At 40.1% G+C, this 19,280-nt stretch overlaps 1 gene segment (V, D, J or C); it reads left to right on the forward strand.

Annotated features, from left to right (window-relative positions):
- The first annotated feature begins 581 nt into the window (after nucleotides 1-581).
- On the forward strand, nucleotides 582-1,510 carry LOC122705781. The segment is given in 2 exon segments: nucleotides 582-655; nucleotides 1,098-1,510. Coding segments are annotated over 2 exon segments (453 nt in total).
- The last annotated feature ends 17,770 nt before the right edge of the window (nucleotides 1,511-19,280 follow it).

The following is a 19,280-nucleotide window of genomic DNA, read 5'->3' on the forward strand; positions in this document are numbered from 1 at the left end:
TATCAAGAACAGATGCATTGAGAAATGTTTACCTAGATGGTGGAGGACACATGATTTCCAGGACCTTTACAGGAACCCAGAACTCCAGGTTGTATAGCTTTAGTCTCAACATTATTAATATTTTCTGTCCTCCAGAGAACATCACTGCCTGCTCTGGAGTTTCACATACATTTTCTGGAATGCGGATGGAAATTTTATCTCCTTACAATACAGAGCTCAGTACAGTTTTCTGGTATTAATTAATGTTTTCCATAAGCTTCATAGAACACCAGCCAATTTCTTTAAGAAACCAAATTATAGGACAATGGCTCTGGATATCATTGTGATTGGTGTTCCTTTTACAGAGCCAGACTTTAAACTTCACAGAGGATGGCAGCAGACACCGTGTGAGTTGGGGATGTCTCTCCTTCTTTAGGGGACATGACTAAAACAGGGCAGGAAGACCTAGACAAGGAACTGCTTGATCATTGGCTGACAGATCTTGGCAACAACACACTGATACCTGCTCTGGTTCTAAGTCTTCACTAGCAGTAGTTGTTTCTGTTCTGTGGAAACAAGCCCAGAAGCAGACACAATCTGAGCTGTGAGCCTTTGATCCTGGTTTGTCCTTGGAGTATGAGGCTGGTGACTGGAGTAACCATGTTTCTGACCTTGGGTAAGTGCTCTGTGTCTACAAGGGATGACTTGAGGGCAAAGGGTCATGAAGTGCTATTTGCTCTCTGCTCTCCCTCTGCTCTATTCAGCCTCATAATGATGGAATTGAGAACTGATCTATACATTTGCTAGGGAGCACAAACTTCTACATGACAGGTTAAATCATAGCCATGATCCCAGAGGACCACTTAGCAGTAACCAGTTTGTAGGAAATCCCTGCATTTACTGAGCAAAGGACCCATGAGATAAAGGCTATAGAGTCTCAGATTCTTGCCATGTGTCTTTGGTCTCTATATAATAAACACCAATGATATTTTGCAGGACATAGATAAAAACACTGGAATAGGGGGAGGTCCAGGCTGTTATGGGAATGTTGTATGCTTGATCCACAGAATTACACTGATTTGTGGTCAGGGGCTAATTTTATTTTCTTGACTCTTTAGGAACTGTGACTAATGCTAAGACCACCCAGCCCAACTCCATGGATTGTGCTGAAGGAGAAAATGTAAACCTGCCTTGTAACCACTCTACCATCAGGATAGATGACTATATACATTGGTATCGGCAAAATCCCAATCAGAGTCCACAGTATGTCATTCATGGCTTACGAGGCACAGTGAACAACAGCAAAGCCTCTCTGACCATAGCTTCAGACAGAAAGTCCAGCACCTTGGTCCTGCCCCAGGTCACCCTGAGAGACACCGCTGTGTACTACTGCATCCTGAGAGGGGCACACGGGGACAGATGGGGCTGCACCTGTGTGGTATCTCTGGTGGGAAGAAGGGGGGACACAGTGGGGGAGCAGTCAACGAGAGCAAATCTAGAGTCATCTAGAAGGAGAGTCAGAGAGCAGTGAGAGATGAGGAAAATGAAGGGAAGGGAAAGGGAAGAAGATGGATAAGGAAAAGAAGAAAAAGAGGACACGGAATAAGCGCCTAGTTTATTGATGCAGCTGAGAAGAACTTTGAGGCGTGTCAGAATCATAATTTTAGCATAGCAATAAAGTAAAGAGGTGTTAATAACTTGTTATGGCTCCTCCTCATGTCAATAAAATGTTGGTTTTAGTGTACTAGTCCCAACATAAGAAGTGGAAAACATGCAAATAATTCTCCTTGTACCAAAGGCTTCTTTCACTTGGATCCAGGGCCAAGTCCAGACTCTGATGTGTTATAGTTGTTCCACTTACCAGAAACAAACTACTCTTTCTCTTAGAAAAATCGGAAATGTTATTGCTGCTAGTCTAGAACATTCATATTTCCCATGAAGAAGTGTTTTGAAAGAAACAAAAATTAAGTGAATGACAATGTTTCACTTTCTTGGCAGGTCTGGAAATCCTGCTTCTCTAAAGAGTTTTCATCATTTTTGATATTTCCTAAGCAGTACATGGGGCTTCCCCTTTGGCTCAGCAGTAAAGAATCTGCCTGCTGCAGGAGCTGCAGGAGAGAGACAGGGGTTTGATCCCAGGGTTGGGAAGATCCCCTGGAGGAGGGCACGGCAACCCACTCCAGTATTCTTGCCTGGGGGATTCCATGGACACAAGAGCCTGGTGGACTACAGACCCTAGAGTTGCAAAGAGTTGGACATGACTGAAGCGACTTAGCATGCAGGTGTGCAAGCAGCACATGGGGCTTACCCTGGTGGCTCAGTGGTAAAGAATCTGCCTGCCAATGCAGGGGTCACAGATTCAGTCCCTGGTTGGAGAACTGAGATCCCACATGCCTTGGAGCAACCAGGCTTATGTGCTGCTACTACTGAACCATCCTTGAACTGTCCATCTGAATGTTAGTACCTGCAGATCACTTCACTTTCACTGCAGTGAAAATATACAGGTCCTCATCTTCCATCCCTTTTACCCCCAAATCCACTGACAGAGAATTGATATTATTTACAAAGTCTGAGATAAGAGCACAAACTAAAATTATCTTCATATGGTTTCAAAAACACTTATTTTTCTCTAAAACAGCTTACTAAAATTAGCAAGCAGAATACAAAACTAGTAATCAACAGTTTTAAAAATGTATTTATGATAGAAATTTTCTTTAAAATAATTTATTTTAAAATTATAGATGTTTTAATAAAAATAAAACTTACAATTCAGTTTTCAATGTCCAGCTAGTGGTTAAGATAACTAAAATTGCTCTTTATGCAGCCCTAGTCTAAAAGAAATATATATAACTTTTCAAGTAATCAGCACCATTTTTACAGAATCTATATATATGCATTAATATGCAATATTTATTTTTCTCTTTCTGACTTACTTCACTTTGGTTAACAGGCTCTAGTTTCATCCACCTCACTAGAACTGTCTCAAAAGTGTTTTTTTATGGCTGAGTAATATTCCATTGTATATAGGTACCACAACTTTATCCGTTCATCTGTTGATGGACCTTATTTGCAGGACAAAAGTGGAAATGCAGACATAGAGAACAGACTTTGGACACACTAGGGGAAGGAGAGGGTGGGATGAGTTGAGAATAGCATTGAAACGTATACATTACCATATGCAAAAGAGATAGCTAGTGGGAAGTTGCTGTATGATGCAGGGAGCTCAACACAGTGCTCTGCGACAACCTAGAGGAGTTGGGAGGAGGTTCAAGAGGGAGGGGACGTGTGTATACTTCTGGCTGATTCACATCATTGTATGGCAGAAGCCAACACAACACTGTAAAGCAATTATCCTCCAATTAAAAATAAATAAATTTAAAAAATAAATTAAAAAAATACTGTTTAAAACAGCCAATTGTTCCAGCCAATAGGGGCAACTTCCAATACTGTGCTGATTTATGAGCACCCTTTAAAAGAACCACAAGTGAGAACATAAGAGAAACAAAAGCTGGATCCTCAGCACTTCTGGGAAAAAGCATTTCATTATGGAAGAATCTACTGTATCCATGCCATGCGAGAGGAAGATGGGGCTATACAATTAATTTTTGCTTTATTTTCCCTAAAATTCTCCCTAATTCCAAATCAGAGTCTGCCTTCTCCGAATGTTCTCAGAAAGTATCTCTTAAGTCATAAAATAACGACTTTTCTATTTCCCCCTCTCACCCGCCCCTGGCCAGCACATTGAGTTGGTTGCGGTGGGGGGTGGGGCGTCCTGTCAGCGTCACCTGAGCAGGATTTGTTGGGTGAGCTGATTGGCTGCAGGAGCAGGAACGACTTGTGACACTCCCTCCCTCAGGGTTTAGTTAAGTGTCTTGCAGTGAAAATGTCCCAACAAGAAGAGGAAGCATCATGAAGAGGCTAGCAGGCGCTGTGCTGGGGCTTCTGTTTGCCCAGGTTTGCTGTGAGTTGGGGCTGCCCCACAGGGAACCTGGAGGAGTGAGGCGCTGCTCTATTGTTGAGGGAGGGAGAGGAGCTGACAAGTCCTGCAGACTTTCTATCCTTCTCATCATCTGTGGGGAGGGGGAGGACACTTTCAGGGTTTAGTAGGAGTTACAGTGACCCTCAGTGACTGTTTCTCTTTCCTCATCAGGTGTGCGAGGGGCGGATGTGGAGCAGAGTCCCCCAGCCCTGAGTCTCCAGGAGGGAGCCAGCTACACGCTTCGGTGTAACTTTTCCACTTTCACACAGAGTGTGAATTGGTATCTTCAGAACCCTGGGGGCCGCCTCATCCACCTGTTTTCCGTCCCTTCAGGGACAAAGCAGAAAGGAAGATTAAAGGCCACCACAGTCCCTGCAGAACGCCGCAGCTCACTGCACATTTCCTCTCCGCGGACCACAGACGCGGGCACTTACTTCTGTGCTGCGCAGCACGGTGCTCCCCAGGCACCTGCAGCCTCTACAGGAACCCTCCCGGGGCGCAGCCCCTCCTCCAGCCCCAGTCACACCGTGAGGCCCCCACAGGGCATTTGCAGAGCTGATTGTCTCTTACCTGCACTGGTACAGTTTAATCACAGACACTTTCCGCCACAAGATTGTGAACTTCGGTCTTTATCTTCCTTTCTCAATCTATATTTCCTTCCGCATTAGAGACTTCTAACTTGGAACTAGCAGAATAACTGATAAGAGGGCCAAAATAAAATAAATATTCAACCATAGTATGCTGAACCCAAAGTGGTAAAAAGTGAGAAGAATTCAGAGAAAAAAAATCACTCCAATAAAGTTGTTATCCTGATTAGTTAAATGTCTCAAGAATATTCAGATCTGCCTCACCAGAATGTGTCCCAAAAGACACTTGCATCATCCCATCCTACGAGTGCAGCAAAGTGAGCAACAACAATAAACCTTACTCAATGTTTAATATGAGCTTGATAACTTAGAAGAAAATTATTCTGGATGCAAGAAATCTTAAATCTATTTCCATAGTCAAGGTCTTGGAAGAGTTGATTGCTTCATGAGATCTAAGGGATAATCCATTTCCTTGCCTTTTTTAGCTTTTGAAGGCTAACTAAGTTCTTTGGTTCATGACTCCTTCTTGAATCACTAGAACTTCTTGCTTCCCTCACTATAGCTCCTTCCTCTTTTGGAGTCAAATATCTTTCTGTCTCTGTCCTATAAGATATAAAAAATATTAAACAGAAATCTCAGTTAAATAGAGTTGGGAGACAGAGGGAGCTCTCATGACCTGTGGACATAGTGGAGGGCAAGGGGAAGATGAGGATGCCTCTTATTTCCTGGCAAGGACTCAGCCAATGAAAAGCCATGGACTCTTGTTTTCTGTTGCCCTCTCAACTTCCTTTTTCAATTTACATTGTCTTAAATTCTTTTCAACAATGTCTTACAGTTTTCAGAGAACAGGTCTTTCACCTCATTGGTTAACTTTATTCCTAGGTACTTTTGATTCTTTTTTATTCAACTAGAAATTGGATTGCTTTCTTAAATTCTCTTTCTGATATTTATTATTAGTATATAGAAATGCAACAGATTGCTGTATATTAATATTGTATCCTGCACCTTTATCTTGTAATCAACTTTGTTGATTGTTTCTATTAGTTTTGTTGGTGGCGTCATTACAATTTTCTATGTAGAGTATCATGCTGTTTGTAATTAGAGACAGTTTACCTCTTTCTTTTCAACTTGAATGCCAATTATTTCTTTTTCCCATCTGATTACTGAGACTAGGACTTCCAGTACTATGTTAAATAGAAATGGTGAGAGTTGCATCCTTGTCTTGTTACTGATCTTGGAGAGAAAGATTAAGTTTTTTACCATTTAGTATGATGTCAGCTATAGATTTGTAACAAATGGTCTATTATTTCAAGGCATGCTCTCTTTATACCAAATATGTTGACAGTTTTTATCATGAATGTTAAATCTTGTCAAAATTTTTTTTGCATCTATTGACATAGTCGTGTAATTTATTTATTTATTTATTTATTTTTTTATTAGTTGAAGGCCAGTCATTTCACAACATTTCAGTGGGTTTTGTCATACATTGACATGAATCAGCCATGGAGTTACATGTCTTCCCCATCCTGATCCCCCCTCCCACCTCCCGCTCCACCTGATTCCTCTGGGTCTTCCCAGTGCACCAGGCCCGAGCACTTGTCTCATGCATCCCACCTGGGCTGGTGATCTGTTTCACTATAGATAATATACATGCTGTTCTTTCGAAACATCCCACCCTCACCTTCTCCCACAGAGTTCAAAAGTCTGTTCTGTACTTCTGTGTCTCTTTTTCTGTTTTGCATATAGGGTTATCATTACCATCTTTCTAAATTCCATATATATGTTTTAGTATGCTGTAATGTTCTTTCTCTTTCTGGCTTACTTCACCCTATATAATGGGCTCCAGTTTCATCCATCTCATTAGAACTGATTCAAATGAATTCTTTTTAACGGCCGAGTAATATTCCATGGTGTATATGTACCACAGCTTCCTTATCCATTCGTCTGCTGATGGGCATCTAGGTTGCTAGGACTAGAACTTCCAGTACTATGTTAAATAGAAATGGTGAGAGTTGCATCCTTGTCTTATTACTGATCTCAGAGAAAATGATTAAGTTTTTTACCATTTAGTATGATGTCAGCTATAGATTTGTAACAAATGGTCTATTATTTCAAGGCATGCTCTCTTTATACCAAATATGTTGACAGTTTTTATCATGAATGTTAAATCTTGTCAAAATTTTTTCTGCATCTATTGACATCGTCGTGTAATTTTTATCCTTTATTCTGCTAACCTGGTATATCACCTTGCTTGATTTGTGGATAGTGAACAATCATTGCACAGGTGAAATAAATCTCTTGATCATGATGCATGATTCTTTCAAGTTTTGTTGAATTCAGTTTGTTACTATTTTGTTAAGAATTTTTGCATCTATATTCATCAGAAATATTGGCCTGAATTTTCCTTTTTGTAGAATCTTTGTCTGATTTTGGTATCGGGATATTGTAGGCCTCAGAGAATGAGAGTGAGAGCATTTCCTCATCTTTGATTTTTAGGAATAATTTGCAAAAGGTGGGTACTAATTTTTCTTTAAATATTCAGTTGAATTTCTTCTTGAAGCATATGGCCCTGGATTTCTGTTTCTCAGGAATTTTTTGATTACTGGTTCAACTTAATTACTAGTAATTGGTCTGCTCAAATTTTCTTTTTCTTTCATATTCCGTCTTGGAAAACTGTGTGTGTCCAGAAATGTATCCCTTTTACAGTTGGATTTTTAGGTTCCAAGCATTAGAACATGAATAACTTTGGGAGTCCTTTTTCAGGCTACCACATTCATTACAGCAACTCTGGCTATACATTTTCCACCCCTCTGACACTTGCTGTTGTCTGCTTGTTTATTTGCCTAGTGACTTGATTATTTCAGGTAAGTTAATTTTTCCCATAGTGTACAGCCTATGATGTTGTTCCTCCTCAAAGGATATAGTCTTGGGTACATTCTCAGACATCCTGATGCAGTAGTGGGTTAGCAAGGCTCTTTAACAGTCTTTTTCTCTAATTTCTATGCTAGACTATTTGCTTCTGTTTGTATTCAGTTCAGTTCAGTTCAGTCACTCAGTCGTGTCTGACTCTCTGCGACCCCATAAATCACAGCACGCCAGGCCTCCCTGTCCATCACCAACTCCTGGAGTTTACTCAAACTCATGACCATCAAGTTGGTGATGCCATCCAGCCATCTCATCCTCTGTCATCCCCTTCTCCTCCTGCCCCCAATCCCTGCCAGCATCAGGGTCTTTTCCAATGAGTCAACTCTTCGCATGAGGTGGCCAAAGTATTGGATTTTCAGCTTCAGCATCAGACCTTCCAATGAACACCCAGGACTAACCTCCTTTAGGATGGACTGGTTGGATCTCCTTGCAGTCCAAGGGACTCTCAAGAGTCTTTTCCAACACCACAGTTCAAAAGCATCAATTCTTTGGCACCTAAGTAATAGACTTCACTAATCGCTGGCTGATTTTTTCCAACAATGCTATGAAGCCATAAATTGTCCCCAGGACTCATCTAATTAAATCAAGCCTGTTTGCAGAGACATACTTTGAAAATTTTCTTTGAGCTCTTCTGACCAGAGAGGACTTTTGCTAACTATCCCCTTTCCTGTGCTTTCTGTTAAGATTTTAAGTTGTTGTCTATGAATTAACTTGTTGCTCTCATTGAGTTGCCAGCCTCCTCTTAATCCTTTACCATAAGCATCTCCATTGTTTTCAACAGCACCCTTAAACTTGGGCTTCCCAATGATGATTTCAAATAAAATCTTCTCAAAGGGAGACCTCTGTTTTTACAGCTGCTTCTCTCCATGGGCACAACACCTGAGTCACTGCTCTGAACCTGTATCAAGGGACAGTTGGCTGCTTGTCTCAGAGTGACATCCCTGTGTTATGTGAAGCGTGATGGAAGGGAGCAGTAGCCGCTTGTCTTCTTGGCTTGCCTTTGCCAGCATGAAATCACCACTCTATGAGCTGGGATGAGAGCGAGAGGACCCAGTATTCTCAGTCCACCATGCCTGACATAGAACCTCTGTGCTGTAAGTGAGGTGAGAAGTGGCCATAGAGCTGTCAGCTTTTCTTGTTTGTAACACAGTTTCTGTAACCCAGGCCTGGGGGAGGTAAGGAAGGACAGCAGTCAGCCCCTCTGTAGGAGATACGATAGCCCTGCACTGCGGACTGGGGAGAGGAGGAGCCTTGTGTCCTTGGCTGTGTCCACCTTGAGTAGAACTTCCATCATCTTGAGCTGGGGCTGGGGAGTGGGTCGTGGTACAATTGCCACAGATTCTTTCTGCTGTCATGGAGATTTAGGAGATTTTATGAATAAATGTGTCTCTGTTACCCTTTTTATATGCTCTATAACCTAAAGACTATGTCCAGTGGTTTAGTTTCTTAAAAATAATTTTCATCTGTTTTAACTGTTTTGTTGGAGAGAGTATCCATAAATCAACTCACAAAGTCATTCTGGAAGGTACAGTCTGCTATTTACATTATTAGCACAAATAGAATAGGATTAGACAGAATATAATCAAAAGTTGAACTTTTCTTTGAGACTCATTGACTTTCTCCATTGACAAAAAAAGCTGTCTTCTTGTCTTTAGCCTAAACCTGCCACAAATATAATTCTACCATGGATCTCCATATTAACACAATCATGTTTTCTGAGAGTATTAATATCAAAAAACAGGAATATCATATCTTTTATGAAACACTATTTGTACTTAGAGCTATTATCCATCGTTTAAAGATTAACAGTCATATCTTCTAAGTTTTAACTCTTCAATAGAAAGCATGATTAGTGTTGGTTTTTATAATATCTAATATTAGTGTATCAAAGATAGCATAATTATGAGAAGTAGTATAGTTTTTCACTAATGAAAATAATGGACAAGCTATTTAAATACTCTCTGCCTTGGGTACTCTTCCTCAGACTCAGACCTCGAGAGGAAGATCCACCAGGTTCCTCTGCCCTTGGGACTTTCCAGGCAAGAATACTGGACTGTGTTGCCATTCCCTCCTCCAGGGGATCTTCCCGACTAGGGCAAAGGAAAAGGCCAAACAAGAGGAAGATTTCAGATGTTCCTAATGTTCTGTCTGCCTGATTCTGTGGGGAGCGCTAGAGCACATATCAGACTATACTGTACCACTTAGACAAAAAAATTGGATAGTCCCAGAAATCAGTTATTATCTAAGCTGCTGGCAGCAAAACACAAAGATCTTGGGGACTGAGCACAGATGAGGTTTCTGAGAAAATTTGAGCAAGGTACCAACAATGTCTAATGTAGCCACTGTAACATTTATTCCTTGGAACAGTCCTACAGGTTTCACTGCTTTTGCAGTGAAAAAGTCAAGTCAAATTCTCCAATGTTCACTTTTGTCTTTGAACTTTCTCTGCCTATCCAACCAACCCTCATCTCTTTCTAGCCACGTCTACACACGTCTTCCCCAGCACTATCTGCTTTAATCTTCACACTTCTCTGCTCCCTAAGTGATGAAGAACATTTTTCACTCACAAACCCATGTTTCTCTCCTGACCCTGGATATTTTCCTCCCCAACCTTTCCTTCAGACCTCTTACACTTTGACCCTTGATATTGCTTCTCTTATTCACTATATTTTCCAGAATTATCTTCACCATCCACAGGTGGTGGATTGTTTTATTCTCTCTCTGATAAAATATCAGCAGAAATGGTCATGTGATCTTAAGGACATCAGAAGCTGAGGGACATCTGTGATACCGATGTGTGTGAAGGAAGAGACAGAGTATGTGGATGTCTTAAATCTGTACAGATTCATAATTTAACACTCACTTTTTATACTTCAACCCTTATCAAAAGTATTCTGAGCAACCCGAATGTCAGCTTAGGATCCATGATCACCTTGGAAATATTCCATTTGCCTAAATTATATTTTAGGAAAAGTATAAATTGAACTTGATTGGTTTTCTATCATTTTTTAGGGTCATGTAAAATGTGGACACATCTGAAAGATTGTGTCAAAAATGACGTTCCATCATGGCAAAAGGGCTATATGTTCTCTCTGTTCAGATCCATGACTTTTCTTGTAATTATATATATTATGCTTCTGTGTATCTTCAATAGACTTTATTAGTATTTATAATAAAAATTAAATATCCCTCTGCACACTAATTTGTAACTTCATGGGAGTCTCTCTCTTTCCCTTTGTAAAATAATGTAATCTCCATTAACATATCATGCTGTCATGATATATGAGTTTTTCTAGGAGGTGTTAAGGAAAGGAAGAGGTGCAGAGCAGGTGAGAAATTCTAACCTGCTCTTTATCCATGTATAAGCAGAGTATTTCTGATTCCCAGTGAAATTAATTTACAGCACTTCTAGTCTCAGTATGGGGAATACTTTCTTTGAGAGAGATAGGTTTAAGTGAAAGCACTTGTAAGAAGATGGGGTCTGCTGAAAGCATTAAAGCAGATGTGAACTTAAAGTCAGAGTTCTAGCTGGTTGAGAAGACCAGAAGAGGAACTTGAGTTGTCACTGACCTTTGGTAACAAGAACAATGGACACGATTCTGGATGCATCGTTTTTACTTCTGTAGTTTCAATTAGACTGTGGGTTGTGGTGGACAAAAACTAAGATATCTCATTAATTAGGGGGAATGAGAAAACTGGGGAATGGACAAATTCATGCAGATGGGAACTTTAAGAAGGAAATATTAATTTGTGGACCTAATGACTTTTTATCTCTTTAAACAGGGGTGGGTGGACAAGAGAAGGAAAAAAGTGACCAACAGCAGGTGAAACAGAGCCCTCAATCTTTGATAGTCCAGGAAGGAGAGATTTCCATTCTGAACTGTAGGAGAGGAGTGCATTTGACACTTCCCATGGTACAGTCAATACCCTGGCAAAGGCCTTGCATTCCTGATAGCCATAGGTTCAGTTATGAATAAAAAGGAAGATGGAAGACTCACAGTTTTCCTCAGTACGAGTGCCGAACAGCTCTCACTGCCCATCACAGCTTCCCAGCCTGGAGACTCAGCACCTACTTCTGCAGCAAGTGCACAGAGCTCCCTGGGCACCTGCAGCCTGTGCCCAGATCTGCAGCCGAGGCTCCAGACACACCCTGCCATGTAGAGAAACACACACACACACTGGTTTGTGCATGAAAAGTCTTAATACATTTAAGAAAACTGAAACTATGTAGAATTTATTCTTTGATCAAAATTGGAATTGACTTAGAAAATCAATAGCAAAAAGATATCTTTGGAAACTCCCAAATATTTGGAATTTAGGCATTAAACTTTAAAAAAAACCCTTAGGTTAAAGAAACAATTAGTGGGCTATAAGAAAATATTTTGAAAGAAAATATAGTGAGAACACATACATACAAATATTTATGAGATACAGTTAATATTTTACATAGGAGAGATTTATCTTTTTAAATGCTTATACTGCTAAAGGAAAAAGGTTGAGAAAACAATTATGTACGTTTTCAACAAAAAAAAAGAAGAAAAATTACAACGAATGTAAACTGAAGCAAGAACATAATGAAAAATGTCAAATTGGTAAAAATAGAAAGAAAATGATAGAAATAGCTATGAGATACCAAGTTAATTTTGCTAAAATGATTAATAAAATATATATTCCTAGGCAAAATTATCAAGGTGAAAAAAGAGAAAGCACAAATTAAAAATATAAGGAATGAAAAGTAAACAATAATACAGATGCTACAGTGTTAATCAGATAGACTCCCCCTGGGGTCCACCAGAAACTATTACTGTTTCTTCTTGCTGAGTTTAGAGAGTACATTGTATTCTGAATACCATCCTTTGATGGAAATGCATTGTGAAAATATATCCTGCCATTCTGTGGCAGGAATGATTACAGTTTATATTGGCTATACTCCAATATAAAATAAAAAGTATAACTTTCTATAATAAAAAGTATAACACAAACTCATGTCCATTGAGTTGGTAATGCCATCCAACCACCTCATCCTCTGTCATCCCCGTCTCCTCCTGCCTTCAATGAACATGTAACAGTTTATAAAACTTCATGCATCACCATCTATGGTGTAGATACAGCTCGTAGATACTAAGTTTTGTTGGAGTGCATTATACTACTATGGCACAGAAAGGTCCAGCATGCTTATCTAAAGTGTATTTTGCAAGAAGAAAAACTAATAAGTAACTAACTAGTGAGACTGAACAATTTGGGCCAGTGGGATAGAAAATGTGACATGAGGACGATTCCAAGACATATGATCTAATAAGTACAATTCTACTTGTGGAGGCAATGAGACTGAATATTCTGATCCTTCTCAAAATCTAATAAATAAGACTCAATATCAGGTTTCAAAAGTATAATTATTTTATTTCTGTCATAAATTAATATAAACACAATCAATAGACTAGACTCTTAAAGTCAGAAGGACTGATTTTTTGTGATCATTTAATGTCAAAGTAATTTTACATATTGAAAAAACTAAGTAGAGCCCTAAAACCCAGAAAAAAGTACATTAAAAATTTTGGATAAGACTACATTTCACCAAGAAGACCAAAGGTCTGTGAGTTTTTAAATAAAGTACTTAGATTCTGGATGGAGCAATATAACTGTAGGCTAAATAAATGACCAGTATGTAGATTACGAGAAGGTATATAGCTTTGTAGCTTATACTAAATTTTATTTTAGATCTGTTCATGTTGCAGCAAATGGCATTATTTTATTCTTTTTTTTTGTATATATAGCTGAATGATTTCATCATGGGTTTCCCTGATGGCCTGGCAGTAAAGAATGCATTTGCCAAACAGGAGACAAGGGTTTGACCCCTGGGTCAGGAAGAACCCCTGGAGAAGGAAATGGTACCCAGCACCAGTATTCTTGCCTGGGAAATCCCATGGACAGAGCAGTCTGGAGGGCTACAGTCCATGGGGTTGAAAAACAGTGGGACACGACTTAGCAACTAAACAACAACGGCAACAATTTCATTATACACACATTCCATCTGCTCCTCTGTTGACGGATATTTCATTAGACACATGTTCCACCCGCTCCTCCGTTGACAGATATTCCATTGTGCTGTACAGCAGAAGCTAACAAGCACTGTAAATCAACTCTAATAAAAAGTTCAAAAACAAAAAATAAATGCTGTTTTAAATGGGATGACAAAATTATTGTGTTAAATAATTATCAGTGAATGTCACCTAGTTTGTTCCTCAGTTCCCCTCAGCTCAAACCTTTATTACTAATTGCTTTTGTGAAGCCCCCTTTCAGGATCAGCCTGACTTAATTACCAGTGAAAGAAAAATTGAGAAAGTAAAAGTTTGTGGTGAGCCAGACTTTTTTTCCCACCTGTGCACAGACCACATGACATATGTAAATGACAAATCCCACTTAATGTTTGAAGGAGTCACACAGGACCTGAGGTAATATGTATATGTGCTGCCAGGAGCACAAAGACACTCTCAGCTTGAGGCAAAACTGAGCACAATTGTGCAGGGGAATCCATGCCTCATGGCGCTCTCCAGCCTGCTCTGGGTGTTCCTGGCCTTCACCTTCTCTGGTAGGAATGCTCCTACACATGGATGCGGGTGTTCAGGTGAAAGGACTGCACACAGGCACGTGGTGATTCACAGGGACTTGGGGAGGAAAGGAGGACTGGAGAAAAGCAAGCATCTTATGATTTCAGTCTGTTTTGGGGGGCTGTGGTCCTAAATGAGTCTAATTCCTATATTATTTTATTCACTGTTTCATCTCTGTTTTCTGATTTTCCCCACAGGATCCAGGATCAGAAAGTTATTCAAGACCAGCCAGACATATCCAGTCGAGTTGAGGAGTCAGTTACCCTGAATTGTCGTTATGAAACAAGTTGGAGCGGTTACAGCATTTTTTGGTACAAGCAACTTCCCAGTGGAGCAATGATTTTACTTACAAGGGGTGGCCGTTACTCTGTAAATGTTGAGAGATCACGTAAATCATCCAGCCTCACCATTTCAACCTTACAGTTGGAAGATTCTGCAAAGTACTTCTGTGCTCTCTGGGAACTCACAGTGCTTGAAGCAATAGGAAAAGCTGAACAAAAACCCCCAAGCTTAATAAGAGAAAGCCTCTCTGCTGTAGGACCCTAGCTGAAATACACACCTGCAGATCCCAGACAAAAAATGGTAGTCCTGTGGTTGCTTCATCTGTGGTCTGGATCAGAAGATTTAATTCTAAATAAAAGCTCTTTCCGTGTCATATGGAAGCAGGTGTCCAGAGTAACTTTCTACAGATACATTCTCCTCTTGAATTTTTGACTTTAAATCAACCATACAGAACATGTGTAAAGTTGTCTAAATTTGAAAACTTGCCCCATAATAATGTAAAATGACACTTTCACCTAAAGGTCTTTACATCACAAATCTTGATATAGTATCTGAAAATGTAATGAAAATCTGTTCCTTAGTTCTTTCCTTTTTAGGGCTTCCCAGGCACTAGGGATAAAGAACTTGCCTGCCAATGCAGGAGACGTAAGAGGCACAGATTTGATCTTTGGTTTGGGAAGTTCCACTGGAGGAGGGCATGGCAACCCACTCCAGTATTCTTGCCTGGAGAATCCCTTGGACAGAGGAGCTTGGTGGCCTACAGTCCATAAGGACACAAAAAGTAGGACATAACAGAAGCGACTTATTATACAGCCCTTTCCTCTTAGATCGTATCAAGGCATATTCAGAGACAGAGAACTACCAGTGATGTAGAGTAAGAGATTAGTTATAAGGATTATTCCACTTCTCTTGTGGCTCAGCTGGTAAAGAATCTGCCTACAATGCAGGAGACCTGGGGAGAGTCCCTTGGACTGAAAGATCAAACCAGTCAATCCTAAAGGAAATCAGTCCTGAATATTCATTGGAAGGACTGATGATGAAGCTGAAACTTCAATACTTTGGCCACCTGATGTGAAGAACTGACTCATTGGAAAAGACCCTGGTGCTGGGAAAGATTGAAGACAGGAGGAGAAGGGGATGGCAGAGGATGAGATGGTTAGATGGTATCACTGACTCAATGGACATGAGTGTGAGCAAGCTCTGGGAGTTGGTGATGGACAGGGAGGCCTGGAGTGCTGCAGTCCATGGGGTCACAAAGAGTCAGACACCACTGAGCGACTGAACTGATAAGGATTATTCACTGGCAGGGGCTAGAGCCGGTGGAAGAGTCTGATCCATTTGTATTCCAACACTAAATACAGATGAAAAATGTTATATCTGTATCTGGTGTTGTGTCTGAATTCACAGAAAGTCAACCAGAGTAACATTTGTGAAGGAAAGTTGGACATGGACAAAAGCATAGAAAAACTGTGACATGTATGGAAATAACATGAGGACAATGGAACCCACAAGATACACTGAACCTTGTCTTTTTCTCTTACCTCCTTTAGGCTCTAAGTACTGGGTGACATTTGGAGAAGTGGATGTCATTTGCCATCATGCTACAAGCATAGTTAGTCAAAGACAAAGAGAACATGAGTAAGAGATCTGGTGGAAGGTTAAGGAGTTGTGAGTCAACAATAAATTGAACTACCTGATCAGCAACAACATTATGAGTTGCCATAGTCCCTGGAGCCCTGCACCAACCTGTGGAAAATAGAAACATGGCTACTGCATCGCAAGTACTTTCCAAATCTTACACAGACATCTTTCATGGCCAACCATAAATGAGAACAATACAGGGAAACAAGTTCTGAGAAACAGATTTCCAGATAGTTAAGTTGAGACAGTACAAAGCCACTGTAATAGCTTAACTAGTTATCTTCATTCCTTGTTAACTAAGAATTCATCATTACCTTTTTGAAGAACAAAACTTTCTGATAAGGAAAACAGGAAAATTATGATTCCTGTTCAGTTCAGTCGCTCAGTCATGTCCAACTCTTTGCGACCCCATGAACTGCAGCACGCCAGGCACCCTGTCCATCACCAACTCCTAGAGTTTACCCAAACACATGTTTATTGAGTCGGGATGCCATCCAACCATCTCATCCTCTGTCGTCCCCTTCTCCTCCTGCCCTCAATCTTTACCAGCATCAGGATCTTTTCAAATGAGTCAGCTCTTCGCATCGGGTGGCCAAAGTATTGGCGTTTCAGCTTCAACATCAGTCCTTCCAATGAACACCCAGAACTGATCTCCTTTAGGATGGACTGGTTGGATCTCCTTGCAGTCCAAGGGACTCTCAAATGTCTTCTCCAACACCACACTTCAAAAGCATCAATTCTTCAGTGCTCAGCTTTCTTTATCATCCAACTCTCACATCCATACATGACCACTGGAAAAACCATAGCCTCAACTAGACGGACCTTTGTTGACAAAGTAATGTCTCTGCTTTTTAATATGCTGTCTAGGTTGGTCATAACTTTCCTTCCAAGGAGTAAGCATCTTTTTATTTCATGGCTGCAATCACCATTTGCAGTGATTTTGGAGCCCAGAAAATTAAAGTCAGCCACTGTTTCCGCTGTTTCCCCATCTATTTGCTATGAAGTGATGGGACCAGATGCCATGATCTTAGTTTTCTGAATGTTGAGCTTTAAGCCAACTTTTTCACTCTCTTCTTTCACTTAAATCAAGAGACTCCTTAGTTCTTCTTCACTTTCTGCCATTAGTGTGGTGTCATCTGCATATCTGAGGTTATTGATATTTCACCCAGCAATCTTGATTCCAGCTTGTGCTTCTTCCAGCCCAGTGTTTCTCATGATGTACTTTGCATATAAGTTAAATATGCAGGGTGACAGTATGCAGCCTTGACGTACTCCTTTTCCTATTTGGAACCAATCTGTTGTTCCATGTCCAGTTCTAACTGTTGCTTCCTGACCTGCATACAGGTTTCTCAAGAGGCAGGTCAGGTGGTCTGGTATTCCCATCTCTTTTAGAATTTTCCACAGTTTATTGTGATCCACACAATCAAAGGCTTTGGCATAGTCAATAAAGCAGACATAGATTTTTTTTGGAACTGTCTTGCTTTTTTGATGATCCAGAGGATGTTGGCAATTTGATCTCTGGTTCCTCTGCCTTTTCTAAATCCAGCTTGAACATCTGGAAGTTCATGGTTCACATATTGCTGAGGCCTGGCTTGGAGAATTTTAAGCATTACTTTACTAGCGTGTGAGATGAGTGCAATTGTGTGGTAGTTTGAGCATTCTTTGGCATTGCCTTTCTTTGGGATTACAATGAAAACTGACCTTTTCCAGTCCTGTGGCCACTGCTGAGTTTTCCAATTTGCTGACCTATTGCGTGAAGCACATTCCCAGCATCATCTTTTAGGATTTCAAATGGCTCAACTGAAATTCCATCAACTCCACTAGCTTTGCTCATAGTGGTGCTTCCTAAGGCCCACCTGACTTCACATTCCAGGATGTCTGGCTCTAGGTGAGTGATCACACCATCGTGATTATCTGGGTCATGAAGATCTTTTTTGTACATTTCTTCTGTGTATTCTTGTCACCTCTTCTTAATATCTTCTGCTTCTGTTAGGTCCCTACCATTTCTGTCCTTTATTGAGCCCATCTTTGTATGAAATGTTCCCTTGATAGCACTAATTTTCTTGAAGAGATCTCTAGTCTTTCCCATTTTATTGTTTTCCTCTATTTCTTTGCACTGATCACTGAGGAAGGCTTTCTTATGTCTCCTTGCTATTCTTTGGAACTCTGCATTCAGATGGGTATATCTTTCCTTTTCTCCTTTGATCTTCGCTTCTCTTCTTTTCACAGCTATTTGTATGTCCTCCTCAAACAGCCATTTTGCTTTTCTGCATTTCTTTTTATTGGGGATGGTCTTGATCCCTGTCTCCTGTGCAAGGTCACGATCCTCTGTCTATAGTTCATCAGGCACTTTATCAGATCTAGTCCCTTAAATCTATTTCTCACTTCCACTGTATAATCAGAAGGGATTTGATTTAGGTTATACCTGAATGATCTAGTGGTCTTCCCCACTGTCTTCAATTTAAGTCTGAACATGCTTCCTGTTAATATGATGCAATTATTCTTCATTCAACCAAAACAAGCTCTCTCCTTCAAAGAGAATACTGAGTTCATTTATCCATTTACAGGTGATGTTCTTTCCTTATCTAGCTGAATCACACTCTCCCATTGAATTCTGTATCTTAACTACTGAGATACACTGAGATGTAAGATTAAATTGTAGTGGCATGTTTTCTTTTACCACATGCAGGCAAAGAGGAGAGAGAAGCTAAAAAATGGTTAATGTACACATAAATATATTCACATAAAATGAAGATAATTTTATAACTATTATAGCTTTTGTTACTGCAAATGACCACATGATTGTAACTGGTATTTATAACTACCTCATCCATTACCCATTCCATAAGCTCTTTATCATAGCAGGAACCTCCACTCACTGTTCTACTTGACTTCCTATAAAGCAAGCTCCTTATTCAGGAGCAATGCTATGTGAAAAGTCTTAAAGATGAATAAAGAATTCTGCAAGTTCACCACTATGGTTTTGGCAGAAGTTTGCAAGGCATTGAAGACAAATCCAAGGGTCTAATTTAGTGGAAGGAAATCTTGCTAATAGTCAGGAGAAACCAATATGTTGTGTTCTGGGAAACATCATTAAGAATGATGCCTGATTTCTCATCACAAGCAACGGCAGTCACAAAAGGAAAGCATTCTCAAAGTTTTTAAAGAAAACAAAACTGTCAAGGAATCTTCTTATGAGCATAAAAGTATATTTATAGATTGTCTTTTTTGTTAAAAATCACTGCTAAGAGAGTGCAAAGTCAATGCGATTGGAAGGCT

Source organism: Cervus elaphus, chromosome 12 (assembly GCF_910594005.1).
Source record: "Cervus elaphus chromosome 12, mCerEla1.1, whole genome shotgun sequence".
Lineage (NCBI taxonomy): Eukaryota > Metazoa > Chordata > Mammalia > Artiodactyla > Cervidae > Cervus > Cervus elaphus.